This window comes from Conger conger, chromosome 5 (assembly GCF_963514075.1).
Source record: "Conger conger chromosome 5, fConCon1.1, whole genome shotgun sequence".
Lineage (NCBI taxonomy): Eukaryota > Metazoa > Chordata > Actinopteri > Anguilliformes > Congridae > Conger > Conger conger.
The window spans coordinates 34,161,535-34,183,978 of NC_083764.1; the positions used below are offsets into that span (position 1 = coordinate 34,161,535).

General features: G+C 41.8%; 1 protein-coding gene across 1 annotated transcript; it reads right to left on the reverse strand.

Annotated features, from left to right (window-relative positions):
* Window positions 1-3,171: 3,171 nt before the first annotated feature.
* On the reverse strand, window positions 3,172-12,038 carry mrpl19 (mitochondrial ribosomal protein L19). The gene is made up of 6 exons (XM_061242542.1): window positions 11,941-12,038; window positions 11,608-11,731; window positions 8,826-8,944; window positions 7,665-7,799; window positions 7,260-7,441; window positions 3,172-3,811 (listed from the first exon to the last, which is right to left on the reverse strand). The coding sequence occupies exons 1-6, from the start codon at window positions 12,008-12,010 to the stop codon at window positions 3,590-3,592; spliced, it is 852 nt and encodes a 283-aa protein (XP_061098526.1). The 5' UTR covers window positions 12,011-12,038; the 3' UTR covers window positions 3,172-3,589.
* Between the last annotated feature and the right edge of the window lie 10,406 nt (window positions 12,039-22,444).

The window sequence follows — 22,444 nt, forward strand, 5'->3', positions numbered from 1 at the left end:
GTAGGTAGCACTAACGTTAATACAACCTGCTGAACGAGTTAGAACATAAGATTCATTTTTTAGACATTCCTCATGAAACTGCAGTAAATAAGCCAAATTGGACCCTGCACCATATTACGAAAACGTATGAATATTTAATCGCCTCTATGCAAACTTCTGACCGCCTTCTGATAGCATTGTAGCTATAGCACTAAGAACGCGTTTCGGTCTTTAGATCCTTATAAAGGTGAGCATCCAGCCTGAAAAATCCAGCTTCGTTTGCTATGGATGAAAATAGCCAACTTACCCAGCTACGTGATAAGTCACTTATCGCGGTGCTCCAAACAAACGGCTCTGGATTTCTTCTTTAACCGTTGCTCTGAACGATGAACACATTCCCAGACATGAAAATCCTTCTCCAGAAAAGTGTGAATCGTAAAACTTGGTCTTGTATTTTATAAACAAATATGCTCGGCCCTGTGTTGTACCTGTTGCTGGTAGCAGTGTGGTGTCACACCAACAACATGGCTGACAGTCGCGGCGCTTCATTACCATTCAACCGCAGGATGGGAGGAGAAATCGCTGCTTTGGTACGTCACACTGCCCCCTATTGTTCAGGTACAAATCACACCCACGGCCCACCCCTCGACATGTCATGAGACAGGGAATCGCCCACAGGAAGCAGGTGCCTATGTCCGAAAACATGTTTGTCACTGAATGAAAATACACGAATTGAAGATCACTTATATTTTTTAAGATTGAATGTTTTTTTATGAGATTGGACACACTGTGATCATTACCTAAATATCTGTAGACAGTTAAAACTAGCTCGCATCTCATCCTCCATTTTGAAAAAAGGAAAACTGCGCAATTAACTTATCGAGGTAATTCCAGCAATTATGAACCAATTATGAATTATATACAAAACAACTTTCAAATAATTACTTTATTAAAAATATTTTTGTATCACTTACCGTAAGTAAAAATAAATAAATCCCTTATAACATTTGTAAGAGGAAACTCACCTGAAGGGAAATAACCTTGCTACTAGAGAAAGTACTTTTTTTTTGCTTAAATAAACATTTGTAAATGGTTTGTAAAATGGTTTGTAAAGACGATACATATAAATACTTTATATACTATAAATACAGTGCCTTCTGGAAGTTTTGTGTATTAATTATCACTTGCTTTGCTGAGTTGTAAAGTTAAATAAAAATTGGCTACCCTTCGCATGGCTGACTGCTGAAGCTAAGCAAGAATGGGCTTCTTCAATACTTGAATGAGAGACCTGGAAAAACGAAATTACTGTTGTAAGAGGTGTTGCCTGGCCAATAGGGGACACTCTTTCCACTGGACCAAATAGAACACACCACCACAGCAATGGGGCACTGTCTGTGCATTCCGGGTATTCATGTGGATGTCAATTTGACACGTGCCACCTATCTAAACATCACTGCGGACCAGGTACACCGAATGGTATTCCACAATGGCAGTGGCATCTTTCGGCAGGATAATGTGCCCTGCCACACTGCACACATTTTTCTGGAATGGTTTGAGGAACATGATGAAGAGTTCAAGGTGTTGCCTGAGCCTCAAAATTCCCCAGATCTCAATCCGATTGAGCATCTGTAGGATGTTCTGGAACAACAAGGCCAACCCACAACGGCTCCACCTCGCGAATTACAGGAATTGGTGCCAGATGCCACAGGGCACCTTCGGAGGTCTTGTAGAGTCCATGCCTTAGTGTCTCAGAGCCATTTTTGTTTAAAATCTTCTGAAGTAGCGGTTTCAGTCAAGAGGACATCACAATGATGAAGGACCACGTTATGGGGCATAATATAACAAAATTGTTATGAATATACCAAATGTTAACACACTCTGGAAGCTTACGTACATCACAATTTAATGAATATAACAGAATGCCTAAACGTGCTGCGGAAGTGTCATAAGGGTGATAGATGGCTTTACATAAATATGCAAATGAACACACAACCGCTGCATTGCTATTGACTGAGTATAGTTGCTGCAGACATCAGTTCAATGCAGTTGCATCAAGAATCGGGGTTCGTGCCAAAGCAGAGTAAGGCCAGCACATGAGTAGCATATTTGGGCCACCGATCCGAGGCTGGGTGGAGGGACTCGGCCGGGGAGGATCGCCGCATACAAAAAGCACCCCATTCGGGAAATGTGTGGAATTCAGGTAATATGTAAATAATTGAGTTCAACAGGAAAATGTGTCAAGAGAAACTATCCTTTTCATATCTACTACTGCATATTTGGCAGCGGCACGGTGGTTAGAGGCTCATTTGATACTTTGGACCCTTGATGTCTTAAAGCCATTCAGCCAACAAATGTGTCCATGCTGTAGCAGTGTAGTTTACAGCTGAATCTAGTCCCACCCCCAAATTGCCAGATGCATTCAAATGCAGAGAGTTTTAGTATTGCTTGTAGGACAACCTGAAAATAAGATATCCTGATGATGTTGAAAGGACATCAGGAAGTCATGGCATGCAAAGGATATGCAATAAAATACTAAACATGACCACTTTAATTTACTTAACATTGCTGCATTGTACAAATGAAAGGTGATATTACAAAGGTGGAAAACTAACTCCATCCCCACATTTGAAACGTGGCTCAGAGGCTTGCGTGAAATCTCGAGAGGCTGCAGTATGCAGACTTTTACAGAAGAAAAATGTTTGATAAATTTTGAATTTATCCTCTTAAGAAGTTTCCCAATTTTTCAAATTGATGCACTATGTCAATGACTATTTTAGGAGTGACTTTACACATAGTGGGGAGTAGGTGTACATTTCAAGATGTACCTTAACTCTATGTACTTTCCAAATCCGAGTGCTTGGCACATGCAATACTTGAAAATGTTACTTAAATTTTAGCATACATTTTCCATTGGCCCAGGCAGTAGTGTACGAGGAAGGCATTTTCTGAGAACCTATTCACCTTTTAATGGCAGGTACTGGGGCATTGGGGCATGTGATCTGAAGCAAGAAAATACACTTCGAAGTATTTCAACTAAAGCAGCTTGGAAATTATACAAAAGCCCCCAAGAATGTTGGACTATTCCTTGAAACAGGGCAGAACTGCAGCCTTTCTGAAACCAGGGATAATAAAACATGGTTAGGGTTGTGATGTATCCATATATTGGTATCAAAATGGATCCAAGCAGCTCTATTTTCTTACAGGACTAGTTTACTTTTGGAACACATATGACATACATACACACATACTTCACTCTGTGCTAACCCCACTTATTATTTTAACCGATGAATTTTCAGACCCCAAATGTGATCAGAGTACAATCATCAAAATACAAACATGATTGATTGACATGTAAAATGTCTCTTGGGCCACAAGTATTTGGCTCTATTTCTAAACTTTCAGCTACCTGCTGTCAAAAGGGAAAACTGTTTTGATGGGTACATCATAAGAGATGCACAAGTCCTTAGCTTCTGGTTAAGATATTTAGGGTCTCAAACCCAGTATTTTCTGATTGCTGAGGAAACATCAAAGAGAATCCAATCCCTATTGAGCCCAGCATAGATGACAAAAAAACGTTGCCATGACCTCGCACTGCACATTGGAGAGAAGCTCACTTGCATGTCTCCTCCTGCACCTCCCGCCAGAGGATGTCCTCCATGGAGGAGGTATCATACTCTTTGAGCATGTCATACTCTAGCCAGGGTTGAGCCCATTTCTGGGCCTCTTCCATCTTCTCTGGAGAGAGGCGCAGGTCAAAGCGGATGCCCTGGACGTTGTATTTGGGCCTCTCCCAGCGCTTGGACCACGGCTTTGGCTTCATCCTCACTTTCAGCTGACAAAAATAACACACACAAAAATGTACTACGTCAGTATTAGTTCTGCACCCATTTTTATGGGTTGAATACCACAACTTATTCTATAGTTAAAAATATACCCTAAAGTCCAAAAGAAGAGTGAAATTTTCATAGTTCAACCAGCACTATGCTGGATCACATGCAACTGAAGCATCCAGAAAAGTATTACGTAGCTTGGTCCAAGAATACACCGATCAGTCACAAGATTAAAACCACCTACCTAAACCAGTTTTTTAAAGATTAAAAATGCTTTAAATTGTATAAACTTGTCTATAAACACTTAATATTTAATTTAGACTAAGCAGTAGACAATCCTCCCCTGGAGCAATGCAGGGTATATGCTAAGCTAAAATGTTTCGCAAACATGGAAACTGAGCCAGTGAATGCAAAAAAATGAAAATGAAATCGAACATCTTGTCTCAGTCTGGTTAAGTTGGAAAAAAGGTATATTTCCCAAAATTGGTGTTGGTGTTTTCCTTTAAGTCTACGCGGCACAGGCAGTATGTCTTCCATGGCCTGCCAGTGGTCATCAGTTAGTTCCTAGCCTCCCTTAATTTAGCCACATTCCTGTCAGACAGGGTAGCAGAGATGGCCCACAATAAGATCCACACAGCCCTTGGGCCCTTGAGCAAGGCCCTTAATCCTGCATTGCTCCAGGAGAGGATTGTCTCCTGCTTAGTCTAAATCAACTGTAAGTTGCTTTGGATAGAAGCATCAGCCAAATGACATGCAATGGTTTAAAAAAAAAAATAGCAGTTTCCTTTCAGTGAATTAGTAGCCGCTATGATGGTGGTTTACTAATCTGCTGCAAGCTCCCACCAGACGACTCATTCTAGCGGCCTTAAATCCTTCATTAGTAGCAGGCTGGAAGGTGTCAGTGAAACATGGCTGTTGTGAGATGATCGGCTATATATTGTGCAGTGTGTCCGTGGTTAAGCCAGTCCAGGTGCCTGTTGCAACATGCTTTATTGTTTGGAGATTACATTTTGTGGTTGTGGCTAATGTTTCGCATTGCCGTTCTACCCTTGTAATGATTGCTTTTCGGGATGAGACTTGATCTACAAGCAAATTATCCATAGTTAGCTCATTTAACTTCCGCCAGGGATATAGGTACAGATTGCCCCGAGTCTTCGGGCTCTGCCTCTTCCACAGAGGACGTGTTGTTCGGGTTCAGGAGCTCCTCAAAGTGCTCTTTCCACCGCCCGACAACATCGCCAGTCCGGGTCAGCAGTTCTCCTCCCTTGCTGAAAACAGCCTGAGACAAGCCCTGCTTTCCCTTTCTGAGTCGTCAGATGGTTTGCCAGAACATCCGAGACCAAACGAAAGTCCTTCTCCATAGCCTCACCAAACTCCTCCCATACCCGGGTTTTTGCTTCAGCGACTGCCGAAGCCGCAGCCCTTCTGGCCACCCGGTACCTGTCTGCTGCTTCAGGGGACCCCTGGGCCAGCCAAGCCCGAAAGGCCCCCTTCTTCAGTTTGACGGCCTCCCTCTTGGGTTGCCGCCCCGACAGGCACCGATGACTTTCTAGCCACAGCTCCTGCTTGCGGCCTCTGCAATGGAGGCTTTGAATATGGCCCACTCGGACTCCATGTCCCCAGCCTCACCCGGGATGTGCAAGCAGCGTCCCCGGCCCCTTGATCCAACTCACCACCAGGTGGTGATCAGTTGACAGCTCTGCTCCTCTCTTCACCCGAGTGTCCAAGACATACAGCCGCAGGTCTGATGATACCCTGTGGGGGGTACTGCGGGAGTATGGGGTACCGAGGCCGTAGCTACTAGCCATCCGGTCCCTGTATAACCAAAGTGAGAGCTCTGTCCACATCCTCGGCACAAAGTCAAGCACGTTTCCAGTGGGTGTGGGACTCACCGGTCCGAACAAGTCATTGCCCCAAGTGAAGGAGTTCAAGTATGGTTCCAAGTTGCTTGCTCATAATATAGTTGGGTTAGCTAAAGTGAAAACTTAAAAAAGGCAAAACATATAAATAGTGTTGTGCAGCACACTTAAATCAACATTTCATAAAGTCACCTGTTAGGCGAACATTTTCTTACTGGAACACTACGTAGACGGCAGGCTCTGTCGTGTTTCTCACTGCCAACTATCCAAAACAGTGCATGTTGCGGTTTGAGGGTGTTTGTTGCTGCAATTTCTCTCTTCACCATTAGGAGTCCGAAATGACCTATTGTACCTTTAAATGTCTCGGTACGTACTGGTGTTCATGATCACGTCTATCTTAACAGGTGCTCCAGGACCTGTAGAAATTTTCATATTTAAAAAACCAACCACCATATTTCAAAATGCATGGAATCTATTCCTCCACAAATTTCGCCAAATGCAGTACCATGTAATTCCAATGGAGGGAAGAAGGGTGAAACTGATATACTAAATATGGCCAGTCTTTATTTGTTTTAAATATGAAAAATTCTAAAGGTCCTGGAACATCTGCTAAAATAGACATGATCATAAACACCAGTACGTACCAATATATTAATCAAGTCTGCGACCCATTCACATCACCAAACTGTTGATGCTTTTTTGGTGATGCTTTTCCATTCTCTGAGGAGAAGGAACCAATGTGTGTATGCATCCCTGATCATGCATTTCACCTCCTGCAGAGGAGAGTAAAAACCCTAGAAACAAACAAGAACTGAAAGAGATTCCAGTGAAACCATTGAAAAGCATGATAAAAGAAGAATGCGACAGTTTGAGGATGACAATGGGTCACAGGCTTCATGCAGTTACTGCAAGCAAGGGATATGCTACCACATATTAAGCATTATTTACTTGAAATTACTTAAATACTCTCTGTTCTAATACTTTTGCTCACCTAAGAATTGTATGGTCTGATACCAAAGTTGCTATGTTCTAAGTAGTTCAACACATATAGGTGTGAATACCAAAAGCTGAAATTCAGAAATCTTGTGTCGTGTTCATCTTTTTATCTCAATCTCAAATGTATTCAGTGTATTGCAAAAACAAAGGAATTGGCCTTGCTGTTCCAATACTTTGAGGAGACTGTAGCCTACACAGCATTTAACTACAGATCTGTGAGCATGCTGTCAATGTAAATGTAAATCTTTAATTTGGCAATTAGGCTGTTATCTGACTTACTATATTGACATTTAAATTGACCTATTTAAGATGGCCAAAAATAAAGTTTTTATCAGTACGTTTATCTCTTTTATTTATTTTTTGATAAATAAGATACTCATAAGCAGTAGTGGTGACAGTTAACCATTTACAAAGTGGTATGATTTCTCACATCCCTAGTTTATAATTTGACCGGCTGTCTTGTTGGGTAACTTCGTGTTCCGGCTGCAGAATGTGTCAGGTCCCCCTTGCAAAGCAGATTTTGATCTCAATCGGGCATTCCTGGTTAAATAAAGGCAAAATAAAGATAAAAATAAGGGAGTAAAAGAATGCTCACTGCATTGAGATGCACTTCCCCGCTAATGGAGGAGGGAACAGGCTTCATGTTAACGTCCACGGTGCTATACTCAGGCAGGGCATCTCGGAGGTACAAGAGATTATCATCCAGCCTCTTCTCCATCTTCAGTACCTCCACCTGCTGTATGCGGGGGTTGTACAGTTCATAGCAGATCTCCACACCTGGAGCAAAAACATGACAATTGGGACGGCTACACAGAGAACATTGCTATATACGGAACTTGCATGCAGGAAATTTGAGAGAGAAAATGCTCAAAGATTATCTGAGGTAAAGCAACACAACAGATTCGGCCTCCTGAAATTACTTTTCCTTGAACCTGACAATGCCAAAACATCTAAATTTGCTCATGCAAGATCATCTGTGAAGAAAGTTGCATTATGTTACCTTGCCCATCAATAATGTTCCGGAGGATGAAAGTGGCTCCGAGGCCATTGCCTGATCTCTGGATACAAATACCCACAAAGCGGTTTGTTTTTTCACTGGCGTGTGGGTCCGACATGGTCACAGATAAAATGCTTCCTATGAGAACAACAATCTCACGTTTAACATTATTAAACATAGGATTATGCAATGCACTTTGTTTAAAGCAGTGGTTCTAAAAATCCTGGCAGACCCCTGTGTATCCTTCTGTTCAATTAAGGTTGTGGAACATGCCTTTAGGATCTTTTGTATCTTTTTTAATCTTATTCACACAATACAGGTTTGGATTGTTATGCTGTGTCTTTGAATTCTTCTTTATGTACCAAATGTTTATAGTGGTCAGGTGTCCATACGGTCATTTACCTCAGCAGGGAATTAACACCCGCACCAGATAAATGCAGATAGAATTCTGCAATGGAGAGTAACTCATTCAATCTAACTAGCCACGATGGCAGGATACACCCAGTATTGAACTCCTACCTACTTTAATTCTACTTTCTTAAGTGGGAGAAGGCAAACTCGGCTAGTGTTGGTAAACGATCTTCTAGACTCAGCTTGGGGTCTTTGCATATCCTTGCTGCGTAACAACAAATCGTTGCATGTCGCACTTTGCTTGCTGTTTTCCATAGTCACACACCACTGAGTATTTTCACCAGACAACCCCCCAACCCATGCTTGTTTCCTGTGTTTGGTGCTGCAATCCGAATCTGCCCTCTCTACTGTCATGAAGGGTCACAAAACAAACACTTTGAAGCTGTTTGCATGTGGCTGCATGCTGAAAACCACTAGCCACAGCCAAAAGGTTTGCATCAAGCCCTGCACCTCAGTCATTTTGATGCTATTTTGATGCAATTGTTTGCAATATAGCACAATATGGACTGGGATGTTTCGTCTTCCAGGCATGCATAGCTATTTCTGAAATAGAGAGCAACAAAAAAAAACATTAAAAGTGCCTAATTAAGAAAAATTCACTGCTTATGGGATTGCAACTTGCAAAGGTTGGAACAAAAAACAGGATACACAGGGGACCCCCAAGGACCAAGTTTGAGAATCACTGATTCATTGTAAAATTCCGAAACAAATCTATCCTGTCTGACTGACTGACTGGAAAAATCAGACTCTCACCAACATAAAATTCTGGAATTTTCAGCATTGTCCGCCTTTTAAGCATGTCTTTCCTTTCAAGAGCAAATTTCAGTGGATTTGTTCTTTGCCGAGGAGGGATGAATTCGGGGCTCACGAATCTTGGGGTAAAAGGAGAAATGAAAGTTGGATTGAAGAAATGTATTTTCATAAAATAATGTAATCTGTAATGTAGCATTATGGGAATAATGGGTCCAAAAACATAAACACACACTGAGCTATAAATGAGAAGCTAATATCATAAAATGTATTATTCGTAAAAAATATGGCATTTCTTCATATAATTGCGCTGGCGGGTTAACACATTTCTACATACGCTTGCTGGTCAGACACTCTTCACAATGATGAAAAATTGTATGACAGCGCAACATCAGCATTGCTTGCGTTGAACACGCTCCAACGGAAACAGAAACCAGGTTTTCATTGACTTAAGGAAATTTCGAAACAGTTTGGACAAAATATACATGCACATTTTACCTTCAGAGCTGTATTTCCATTCAAGCAACTTCTAGCGGGAAAAAAATAACACTGGAGATAACATGTGGGAAAGAAATTATGTTCGAAAGAATGATCTTACCAAAAGAAAAATTGTAATATCCATTGTAATTTCTGCAGCTGTTTGGGTAAAGGGAGATAAATATAGGCTCCCACCTAAGTATGAGAATAATTAACATCATTGTCATTGTTTATTTCTATAGGCTAGAACCCAAGGAATAAATTAAAATAACAAACTTCCAGCAACAATACATAAGAGAATGCCCAAAAACAAGACCATAAGTTTATTCGTAGCGCCTCCTTAAAATCAACTCCCACCTATTCCAGTTTGGAAGATTGAGGAAGACAGAAACAAATCTCATAAAACAATTGCATAGGTTGCTATAATATAAACATGCAAACCATGATAATTACAGCCAAAATATACAGTGGCTTCAGAAAGTATCCAGACCCCTTTACTTTTTGCACACTTTATTGTCAAAATGACAAAGTGAAACTTTCACAAGCTGTTACACAGTACTAACTGACAGGGTTCTCAAGGTCTTTTCCATTTTTTTATTATACTGAAACTGTAAAAAACAGAAATAGAAAGTAATTTGGCTTTAAAATTTGAATAAATGTGTCATGTTTAACATTGTACCTTTTAGATATCAGGTTTGCTTCTTTACGCATAGATATTAATTGTAAAAGGCTTTTTGACCAGGTGTGTCCAAATGTTCAAACATGGCTATTTCTCAAACTATCACATGGCTTCTACATGCAACGTTACTAGGCCCATCGACAGCTAATCAATTATCCACTCCAGGCAGCGACTGCTTGACTGCGTTATAAGAGAAAGTAGTGTTCTTGATAAATAAAGACTGGTGGGAAATTATAAAAAAATATGAATAGAATTAAAAACATACAAACTAATTAACCGACTGTATTTATAATTTTCGCCAAATGGGTGCAAGAACCCCGTACCTCAAATTGTGGTATCACGCCTCATCCTGCTACGTCACCTGGCAATAAGCCTTCTTTGGCAAGTCATGTTTTATTTATATAATTTTAATATCTTTGTCATGGTGCCTTAAATGATTTTGCAATGAGGGTTTATTTGCCAGAAGAACCATCACATTACTGGTGTAATTCAATTTATCTGATTTCTTGGTTTTCATAAAAAGCGCACCAACAAGCAAAATGCACCAACACAAAAACAACATAAAGAACATAAAGAAAGAAGCAGTCCCACAGCGTCACAGTAAACGAAACGGAGATATTGTTGGAGAAGGTGGCGCTAAATAAAGAAACATTTTCCAGTTTTAGGACTACAGTATCCAACAAAACAAAGAAAGAACTATGGTTAAACATAACATCACTCCAGCCCACAGAGAGAGTGGGGCATTGTCTGTTTATGAATATAATTTAAATGAAGCTACATGTTCAATAAAGTGCAAAATGCATCCATCATAAGACAATTTTATTCTTCGCATGAAAGCACACCCATTAATGTGTTTTTTTAGTGACATTATTAGCCAGCTTCAAGTATAGAATTATTAATGTACATATTTCTTAACAGATTGAGATGTAACTAGGAACAACTGCTGATTTCAGAGGATTGCAGTCGTAACAGTGGTGGCCACTAGTGAGCTGACAACATCACTAAGGTATAGCTAAGAGTGGTTTAGACCAACCTCACGAAAGTATCACTTACAGATGGTATACTTAGCTAAGAACGTTTCCGTAAACATGCTGAAACGTTAAGGTAGAGCTTAAGGTATAACTTACGAACGACGTAGAGTTAAGGTTTTGGGAAACGCAGCCCAGATCCATAACCAGTATGGTTAGTGCTGAAAACTCATCTAAGCTGGTAGCTGGTCGACCAGCTGTTTCAAAACATAGCTTGTAACTGAATTGATTATACATAGCAACTGTTGTGAAAAGAATACAGAGTAATGTCATCCCAGGGCACGCAAGAAAATATTCCACTCATGGTGTTGAAGTACCATGTCAATGATTAGATATTTAGGTGTGTGTACCAAGGTGTTTTATCTTTTTTTTAATGTAATTTGTTCCTGTTCTAACATTTCATTATGTTTGTTCATTATATTTGACATTGCAGTGGTGTGTGCTGTGCTAGCTAATGTGGCCATGGATGGCAGCACACAACAGGGGAAGATGAGGTTAAGAATAAATTATATGATTGATACACTAACACACAGAACACAGGAACATAACATTAATTCCGCTTGCATGCAGAACGCGAGGCAAAATTTTAGGGCAACGTTACCTGCGGACCGGTATCTCGGTGTCACTCTTTTCGAGAATGACAGGTTTCATAGGAGGCTTGAATTTAGGTGTCTGGCCACTATCCGCTCCTGATGCAAGTCGCAGTAGGGATGTCGATAGGAAGCCTGAGGGGAAGAAGACAAACGTTAATACATGTTCTATGTGCATTTAAGGTTAAACCAACTAGAGCTAGCTCACCACCAGAAAACCACAGTGGAGCACATTTCTTCATCAAGCGATAACCTTGAAAAGGAACTTGTACACAATCGAAAGGCAAAACATATTCTAACTAGGAAATTACAGCAGCATATTTAGAAAATAAAAACTGCCTTACGATTATGTTTTCCCTTAGATGCTCTCAAGGAGCACATCGCCGTGCTCACGCTCCATGCACAGGCAGCCATATTTATTTATTTATTTATTTTTTTTGCGTGACCTTCTTTTTCCTTTTGTTGTTTTACGGCGGTTTATATACAACCCTATACTGCATTACCGCCACCTTCTGCTCCGGAGTGTGAATCGGAGACTACAGACTTCCATCCATCCATTATCTTAACCCGCTTGTCCTGAACAGGGTCGCAGGGGGGCTGGAACCTATCCCACCATACATTGGGCGAAAGGCAGGAGTAAAATATACAATTTATTTCATTCCAATTGGTCCGCATGGTTTTAGGGTATGGAGCCAGATTAGGGACTTTATATTTGTAAACAATAAGAATGTAGTTGAAAGGCAATAAATGGATGTTGAAACTGAAAAATAATAACTTGAAATTGAAAAATAATAGCGTGGTAAAATTGTTTGAAAACATGATGTGTTTGACCTTATTTTAAATTATTTTGTATTCACTCTCAAAAATCTGATTTTCATTTTGAGTTTGTCATGCGCTTACAATGTTTTTTCACACTCAATCAAGTCAACTTTTCTTTCGACTGAAGTTTTGTCTCTCTTGCGTGGGGGGTGGTGTTTAGAGGAGAGGGGCATGCCTGCCTTTGAGTGACAGCATGAAAACTGCATGATGTCACAAGAGCGAATAAATGGTAAATGGTAAATGGCTGCCATTTATAAAGCGCCTTTATCCAAAGCACTGTACAATTGATGGTTCTCATTCACCCATTCTTACAAACACTCATAAACTAATGGAGATTGGCTGCCATGCAAGGTACCAACCTGCTTGTCAGGAGCATTTGGGTGTTAGGAGTCTTGCTCAGGGACACTTCGACACACCCACTTTTACCGAGAGAGACTGCGATAGAAATTTGAGCGCACAACTAGCTAGCACCAGCTACTTTGAGCCTGGATTCACGTAATCTGGACAAATCGTGGAAATCGTGGAAGGACAATTTGCAACTGCACGTTTATCTAACCCAGGCATCTATGAAGTTGAAGCTTTTCTACTACCTCATCGGGGAGAGAGGTAGGGAACTTAATGAGACTCTGATGGGCGATGTGCCTGCGGTCGAGAGGACTCTGGATAACATGATGGCCAAGTTTGATGAACGATTATTGTTTCTTTGTTAAGAATCAAGAAAGTGATGAAAGAATTGATAAGTATGTCACAGAGTTACGAATGTTGGCCAGCACATGCAATTTTGGACTCCATGAGAGAATAGTGTGTGGTACCAATAGTTCAAGTATGCGAGAGAGACTCCTCAGAGAAGAACAATTAACTTTAGACAAATGTCTGCAGATATGCAGAGTTGCAGAGTTATCACATGAGAATAGCAAAGCTATTGCCGGAACCGCAGCAGAGGAAGCGCACGTAGTGACAAGCACTGCAAAACAGTATAGAGAGAAGGACACCATTGCATGCATGTACTGTGGAAAAATGCATGAGAGGAATAAAAGGAAGTGTCTGGTGTTCGGAAAACAATGTCAAAAAGACAATCATTTAGCTGTAAAATGTAAATCAACCAGAACCAGGAAGGAAAGGAAAAACTGTGCAGTGTGACTATGGAAGAGGACAGTAACCAATATGAAGAGATCATGAGTGTTACTACAGACTATAAAAGCAGAGACTGTGAATGTGGTCAAAAATGACAATGACAAGAACCGACCAGTTACATTACATTACATTATTGGCATTTGGCAGACGCTCTTATCCAGAGCAACGTACAACAAAGTGCATACCCATAACAAGGGATAAGTTCGCTGAAAGACCCTAGAGGGGAGTACAATTTCAACTGCTACCTGTACAACAAAGATAAGGACGAGGGCCAATTTTTTTTTTTTTTTTTTGAACAAAGAAACAAACAACAGAGCAAAAGTGACCAAAGTTCACTATCCAAACACTGCTTACCTAGCTAACTAAAAATACCGATACACAAAGCAAGTCACAGAGACAACAATTAAGGTTCACAGGAAGGTAGGGAGGGATGGGGAGAGGTGCTGCTTGAAGAGGTGTGTCTTCAGCTTGTGCTTGAAGTTGGGGAGAGATTCTTCAGTTCTGACCTCAACGGGGAGTTCGTTCCACCACCGTAGAGCCAGAACAGACAGTAGTCGTGAGCGTGAGGTGGAGGTTCGGAGAGGGGGAGGTGCCAAGCGGCCTGTGGTGGCTGAACGAAGAGGTCAGACCAGTTGTTTGCACACATGCTTATGGGTGAAGAACTTGTGAGGTTTCAGTTAGACTGTGGGGCTAGCTGTAATGTAGTTCCAGTGAGTCTGCTGAATCCAGACACACAGATCAAAAAGACTGACCAAGTGCTAGTTATGTACAACAAGAGCACACTGAAACCATTAGGCAAGGCTAGAATTAAGCTGGGAAATAGAAATCTTTATTGCCCAGTAGTGCCATAGACAGTATTGTGACTGAGAAAAGGCCATCAGAGGGTCAGTGGACAAGGGAACAGATACTGAAAGAGTACGGAAAAGGATTCACAGGAGATGGGTGCCTGGAAGGTGTCACGTTTCAGGTCTGTCTCGCCATGTTTTATGTTTATTCATTTTGTCTTAGTCTTGTATTGTCTTATCATGTATTATGTTAGTCTAGGTTCGTCATGTTGTTTAGTTTATTTCTTGTTACGATTTATTTTCTCGTCATGTCTAGTTATGTTTCGTTACGATTATATTACCTTGTTATGTTGAATGGTTATCGTCTTAGTTTCGTTTTGTGTTATGTTTTGATTTATGTTTATTGTTACGTAGACTGGCTACTGTTTAAACATACACTTTTACATGTCTTTCCGCAAACCTTGCGTTCCGCCTTTTCTCTCTCTCTCTTTCTGTCATTCACTCCCTAATTGTTTCCATTTGTCTATTTACTAAAACTACTAACGCTAGATCAGGATTGGGTAGAAACTAACAAACTAATCATGTGTTCATGTTACCTTACGTTTCTCGTGCATGTCATTTACTAATTTACTAATGCTAGGGCTGGATAGGTTTATTACTAACGATTACTAATCACCTTGTTAAACTTGTCATCCATCGCACCTGTTTTCCATTTCCTTGCTACGCTCTAACTAATTGTCTACACCTGTCTACATCTGCATTTATATCCCAGTCGCGCTACTGCTCACTGCGAAATTGTCTGCCTCTAGTTTACTACGCAACTCTTGAGCATTATTTACTGTTTGATTACACGTTACGATCCAAGCCTGTCACCGACCATTGTCCATTGATTTCTGTTTTGTTGACCACTGTTTGTTTTTGACCACGTCCTCGCCTACCGTTTTGTACTTTTGCTTCGCTGATTGTTTCATGGTTTCGACTCCCGCTTCGCCCACGACTACGCCTCTGCCTGCCGTCCGCCTGTTCATCTGCCCCGCTGACAGCTCTCCTGCTACCGGACCTCCCTGCATGTCTACCGACTACGAGATTGCCTCTTCCCTCGGCACCGTGCTTGTTTGTTTACTATTTGTTTGGCTGGATCTACGTGTATGGACTTTGCTTGTTTTGACTACGCTCCTGGGATTCGTCCCGAATAAAGCCCTGAGGGGTCTTTATATAACTACTGTTTGTGAGTCGTGCATTTTGGGTCCAACCCCCACGCACCCGTCTCAGAAGGAGCCTACAAGATTGAGATTGACGACAAGGTGGAGCTGATTGACAACAAGGTGGAGCCAGTAAAGCTACCCAAATGGAAAGTGCCAGTTTCTATGATGAAGCCATTGACGGAAGAGTTGGCAGACCTGCAGAGGAGAGGTATCATTGCACCTGTAGAGAAAAGCACAGACTGGATAAGCAGCCTAGTCACGGTTCAGAAACCTAATGGTAAAACAAGGATATGTATTGACCCCAGATCACTGAACAAGTCATTTTCCCCCTCCCATCGATTGACAACATCCTCTCAGATCTGTCCAAGGCAAAGGTGTTCTCAGTGTGTGATGTGAAAAGTGGGTTCTGGCATGTGCAGCTGCAAGCCATCTGACTACCTTCGCAACTCCCTTTGGTAGATTTAGATAGCTGAGGATGCCAATGGGACTCAGCCCAGCTCCTGAAATATTCCAAAGGAAGCTAAACCAAGCACTAGAGGGCTTACCAGGCATATATGTCATAGCAGAAGGCAACACAAAAGAGGCAGCACACAGAGACCACAATAACAAACTACGTCAATTAATGTAATGCTGCAGAGAGAAGAACATAAAGTTGAATGCAGACAAGTTCAGACTGAGGGAGGAGGAAGTGTCATCTGCTCACTGCTGACGGACTCAGAGAAAAGGCCAATTGATGTTAAAGGAGTCAAGAGGCTGCTTGGTATGATGAATTATCTGTCCTATCTATCTAACAACTGCGAAATCCTGAGACAGCTAACACACAAAGAGAGCTTGTGGGACTGGACAGAAACACACAAAGAAGCGTTCCGCAAAATCAAAGAGATGGTAGCGAAAGCACCAGTACTGAAGTACTACAACCCAGAGGAAGAGCTAACACTACAGTTATCCTCCGTTATCCTCTGTTATCCCCTAATCCTCCTGGGTGACTTCAACCTGAACTCCAGTCTACCTTTCTCTCCCTCCTTTCTTCTTTTGACCTTACCCTCACACTTTCCCCTCCCACCCACAAAGCAGGCAACCTTCTTGACCTGGTCTTCACAATGAGCTGCACAACAACCAACCTCTCTGTAACACCACTCCATACATCTGACCACTCCTTCATCTCTTTTTCTCTTCCACTCTCCTCTAACACCCATCTATCTCTCCCACCATCCACTGGCACCTGTGGGCGCAACCTACGCCACCTGTCTACCTCCACCCTCTCTTCTGCAATCCTCTCCTCCCTACCATCCGCAGAGTCTTTCTCTCGACTGTCTCCCAACGATGCTGCTACAACCCTCATGTCCTCTCTCTCATCTTCCTTTGACTCTCTGTGTCCCATTAACATTAGCTCGGGCCTCCCCCCTAGTCCGTGGCTTTCTGATGGTCTATGAGCTGTCCGAACCAAACTGTGGGCAGCGGAGAGAAATTGGAAAAGGTCCTTCGTTCTTTCACTCTAAAATTAACGCAGCTGCCTCTAACCCTCACAAACTGTTTTCAACCTTCTCTCTTCTCTTCCTGTTGGCCGCCTTCAATATAGTCAACCATGAGATTCTGCTCTCATTGCTGACTGGGATGGGTGTCACAGGATCTGCACTGGCACTGCTATAGTCTCTGGTTGTTCCTACCAGGTGACTCAGTCGCTGACCCCCACCAAGGGCTCAGTTCTTGGTCCTCTCCTGTTCTCTCTATACACCATGTCTCTTGGTTCTGTTATCTCTTCCCATGGCTTTTCTTACCATTCTTTTGCCGATGACATTCAACTCTTTCTTTTCTTCCCCCCCAATACCCAGGTCGCCACACAGATCTCTGCCTGCTTGGCTGATATCTCTGCACTGATGACTTCCCACCACCTGAAGCTTAACCATGCCAAGACTGAGCTTCTCCACATCCGTGCTAAGTCCTCTCTGATAATCGACCTCTCACTGATTGTTGAGGACTTTGTAGTATCCTCCTCCCATATGGCCATGAATCTTGGGGTGACTCTTGATAACAGCCTCACCCTCACTCCACATGTATCCTCCACTGCCAGAACCAGCAGGTTCTTCCTCTACAATATACGCCGTATCCAACACACCTTTTCAAACTGTACCTTAGTCCTCCCTCCTGATTCCCCCCCCCCCCCTCTCCGATATCCCTCTTGCCTAACTCAAAAAAAGAAAACAAATTGCATTTATGATGACTGTATTTTAGTTTAGAACAGCACTTCATGTGTATTTTACTAGTTATGGATGTGATGCTTTAACTTGTGGAAGAACCTATGCACTTGTAAGTCGCTTTGGATAAAAAGCGTCTGCCAAATGACTGTAGGAACCACAACTCCCACAATCCCACAGAACAATTCCGCGACGTCCACCGTGTATGACGTCTAGCTTGGTTCAGCCAATCCCGTAATGGGGGGAGCAATAAACTTTCCCGTATAAGAACAAGACACGTTCTCGGGGTTTCTCTTCTCTCTCTTCTGCTTCTTTCTCTTCTCTTCTCCTCTTCCACCTTCTTCTCGAAGCACTCTGTGAGGTTGGCCGGGTGGTTGAGGCCCAAAAACCGAGACAAATCCAGATATGCAGTCCAGGTGCTTTTATTTACAGAGTGGACACCAATTCCGTGCAGCAATAGGTACAGTGCAGGCCCGGCCAAAATAAAACAAAATGACTAAAGGAAAACTAAATAGGAAAAAAATAACTAAAAACAAAACAGGCAAACAAAGAAAAACTCAGCCCTGCACTAGGCAATGTTCCTTTTTCTCCTGGGCCCTTGCAGCTCTCCACACTGGCTGGTCCCTTTGATTTCGGCAGCAACTGAACCAGAAAAAACCCCCCCAGAACTCCAGCCTCCTCCCTTATATCCGCATGGGTCCTACTAAAAGAATGTTGATTAGTAATTAATAATCAATTATCCCCTGGGAGGTTAACACCTGGTCAACAACATATCCACACAACTCCAGATTACATTATAAAACATTATAATACATCTAAACAATGTTGTGATCAACAATGACAATTTAAATAACATTGCTCACCGAAATACCACTCAACACCCCTCCAACTCTACCATACTTGGTGCCTTCCCCGGGAACCCCCCCTTCATAAACACCTAGTACCCTCCAGTACAGGTTCGGCAGTTCCGGGTCTAAACAGAGGAGCGTGAGAGCAGAGAACAGGTAACAAACAATTGGTTGTCTTTACCAAACACTTAACAATAAATAAAAAGACATTCAGTACAAAACTAGTCTGTGTCTTTCTAACAGTGACCCACGATGGAAAAATACTAAAACATTAACTCTTGGTCGGCTTGATCTAATCATTAATGGAAGTGGCCATGCATTGTGTGTGTATACGAGTGTGCATCTTACACCATAGGGCACGGCTTCACCGTGACACACCCTTTTTGGCCATTCGCTTCAGCTCATCTGCTCCGAGACTCGGACAGAGGCTGAATGCTGCACAGCGCACTACCAGGCCTACGGACACACCTAGTTACCTCGCGGTAACTTCATGGCCTATAGTGAGTGGAAACTGGTGTACGCGGAATGCTACATCAGTTTACCCCTGCAAAGCTCACCAAAGAACAACAGCAACAAACTTTTCCACCCGGAAAAGGGACCAACGAACATCCTTCCAGCAACCGAGCGGACCAGACAACAACGCGCGGCTAAGACGGGAACGCCCCAGCTTTGCGCACCTCTCCAGGACACGCATTCACAGCACCATCACGGCTCCTATAAGGACAGCACATCTTTTGGATCCAGCAATGCGTATGGACTCAGTAAGACTAAACAAGCATTTGCAGGCATAGCCAGTGTTAGCTTAGTCTTAACTGTTATTTTGAATCTGTGTTTCTATATTTGCTTTGTCTTATCATTTGAATGTATTCTGTTAGCCGTGTATGCACGTGAATTGATTTGTTGTCTTTCGCGCATATATAGAGGGAACTACACAAGTAGTCGCTCTTCTCACAGCTAACACTAATACTCACTGACAAGCCCAATTTACCTTTCCTTTGTCCAAGGGACATGCGCACTCACACGTGCACACACACACCCTACTACTAACTTCCCCTACTAACTTCCCGTTAGTTTATCTATTCTGTGTTTGTACGTCGTTTAATAAATATATTTTATTAAACCCTGGTGTCCGTTTTGTAATCACATAGACATGAGAGCCGAGTTAAAGCAGTCTTTTGAAGAACTTCCAACCTTCAGGTTATCGGTATGTTCAATCATTAATATTGGTTATTTTAATTATTAATTAAAATACTAAATTTGTGGTTGGATATTTCTGATAACAGTAATTTTATGAGACTGATTACTTTTTGCAGTTATACTGCTACATAACATTAACTGGCGCCCCGGTTTCGTAAAGAGTAAAATCCCTACGTTATTTGGCGGCCCGTGCGAGGACCCTACATAATCTGGAGCCCCGTGTGAGGACCCTACATAATCTGGAGCCCTGTGCGAGGACCCCTACATGACTAAAATGTAAATGTACAGTGCGACGCTTCAGAGACAGGGCTTGGTGCTGCTCTCACACAAGGAGGTAAGCCAGTGACATTTGCAAGTAGAGCACTAACACAGACAGAAAGGGGTTATGCCCAAATTGAAAAGGAGTGCCTAGCTATAGTGTTTGTGTTATGTTTCTGAGTCTGTCATCATTGTTATTATTGTTATTCTTGTAATTAATTATTTTTCATTATTATATCTGGTTATTGTTTCCCATTATAGTTTCGCATTCGTCATCCCCTGTTATGTCTGCGTCTGAATGTTTACGAGCCTGAGTGACCCTGTCTGCGTGTCCCACTATTCGGGTGTTTACAATAGTTTCCGGGATTTCAACTTTCCTTCCAATCTCGCATTTCTTACTTCCTGCTTCTCTCGGTAATGAAATGTTGTAAAGCATTATTCCTACTAACTACTACTAATCTAGATATTGTACAGTTCTAATCCGATTAATACACTTACTGTCTGTCTAACTAACTAACAGTCACTTTAATTGGGTAGTTTAGATTTACCCTGTAACTAACTCACTAACGCAATCTTTTAGTTTTCCTCACTGTTCTATAACTCTGCCTCCCTATGCTATCCCTGATTACTTGCTTTGTTTCAGCGAAGTGTTCGCACCTGTCTCTTACTATCACTACGTCTCTAATCTATGCAAATGCAAACTCCCTAATCCGGAGCCGTATGTTTTACATGTCCACGTTTTCGTCTCCCCTCTGTTATTGGATTATTACCCTATTATGTTTTCCGCCTGTTGTCTACGTGTTAGCCCACCTTTCTTCTGAGCCCTGCCTAGATTGTCATCTTCCCTCATGTATTTAAACTTCAGTCTCTGCTTTGTTTTTTCTCAGATCGTTGATCCGCAGTTCCTAGTACCCCAGTTTGTAGAGAGATTCTTGAGACACCCTTCTGCCTGATTACGATTTGCCTTGCCCTTCTGTTTTGTTTGCCTTTCTTGTTTTATTCTCCTGCCAGCTCCTTTTGTACTTTTGCTCATCTGATTTTTGGCTACGACTTCTGCTTGTGTTTTTAACTATTCTTCTGCATCTCGTTTTGGCACTCTCTGAACCGCTGATACCTGGCTACGAACTTGGACAGTAATAAAGACAACGATTTTGGCTCATCCCTGTGGTTTGCATCTGGTTCCTTTACCGGTCATAACAATTTGGTATGGAGAAATTCCACCAGTATACTTATGGCCGGAAAACGACAGTACAAAGTGACCACAACAAAATTGTATGGAAGCCTTTACTTACTGCTGTTACTTAGGTTACAGAAATATGACATTGATGTGACTTATGTGCCTGGTCGGGACATGTGGTTCGCTGATACACTGAGCTGAGCGTACCTACCTGAAACCACAATGGCTGGGTCAGTAACACCTGAAATAGAGACCATCAACATAGTTCAGTATCTACACATCTCAGAGGAGAGACACATCTACACATCTTCCTTTGTAGCCATTAGATCGGCTATAAAGGAAGACAAAACATTGCAGACGCTGATGAAAAAAGAGATAAACAAGAAAGAGATACAGAGTGACATTATGCACTATTATGCATTCCAGGAGGAGTCCAGGATGGGATCATTTTTAGGGGAGAGAGAGCTGTTATCCCAGACACACTCAGAGGCAAGATAATCCATAATCCTCAAGATTAAAACAAAAAAAGGCTTGAAATATTTCCTTTATGTGTAATGAATCTAGACTATATGAAAGTTTCACTTTTTGAATTATATTATGGAAAAAAAAGACTTTGAGATGCACCTGTAAGTAGCAGTACATTGTTACTATTAGGGTACTTTCTACACCCAATTACGTTAAACCCACCTGGGGTGTCTGCACTTTTGACTGGCTAGCAATCCCAGCAACCTAGCATGCTATATCAAAACCGTGCAATGCCTTTGTCACTTAAAAGTTTGTTTATTGTTAAATAGTCTACATTTGAACTTCTTGGCTGAATGAATTTCGTACACACAGAATGCAGTTGCCGAAAAACACTTACAGTCAAAAGAAAATTCACTTGCTGGTAGCCAAAACAGATTCATTGGAGACAAAGTAATTCTGCATGTTTAAATACGTCACTCAAGCTCAAATGCAACCACCTGTGTTAGGACTTGTTGTGTAGCAAATTGTTTTATTTGGAGCATCTTTGAGAGAGACAAGCAAAGGTGTGTGCAGACGCCAGCAACAAGCGAAGAAGAAAAAACTGGAACATGACACCACTTGCTGAATAGCATAGTTCAGGCCCTTTTGCTCCTGAAAATGGCACAACTAAGCATTTCTTTAATCAAGTTTTTTATTTTATTTTAAAAATATGTATATTTAGGAAAAGCCATGGAAGGAGGAGGGTATTGCATTCATTGTGTGGCA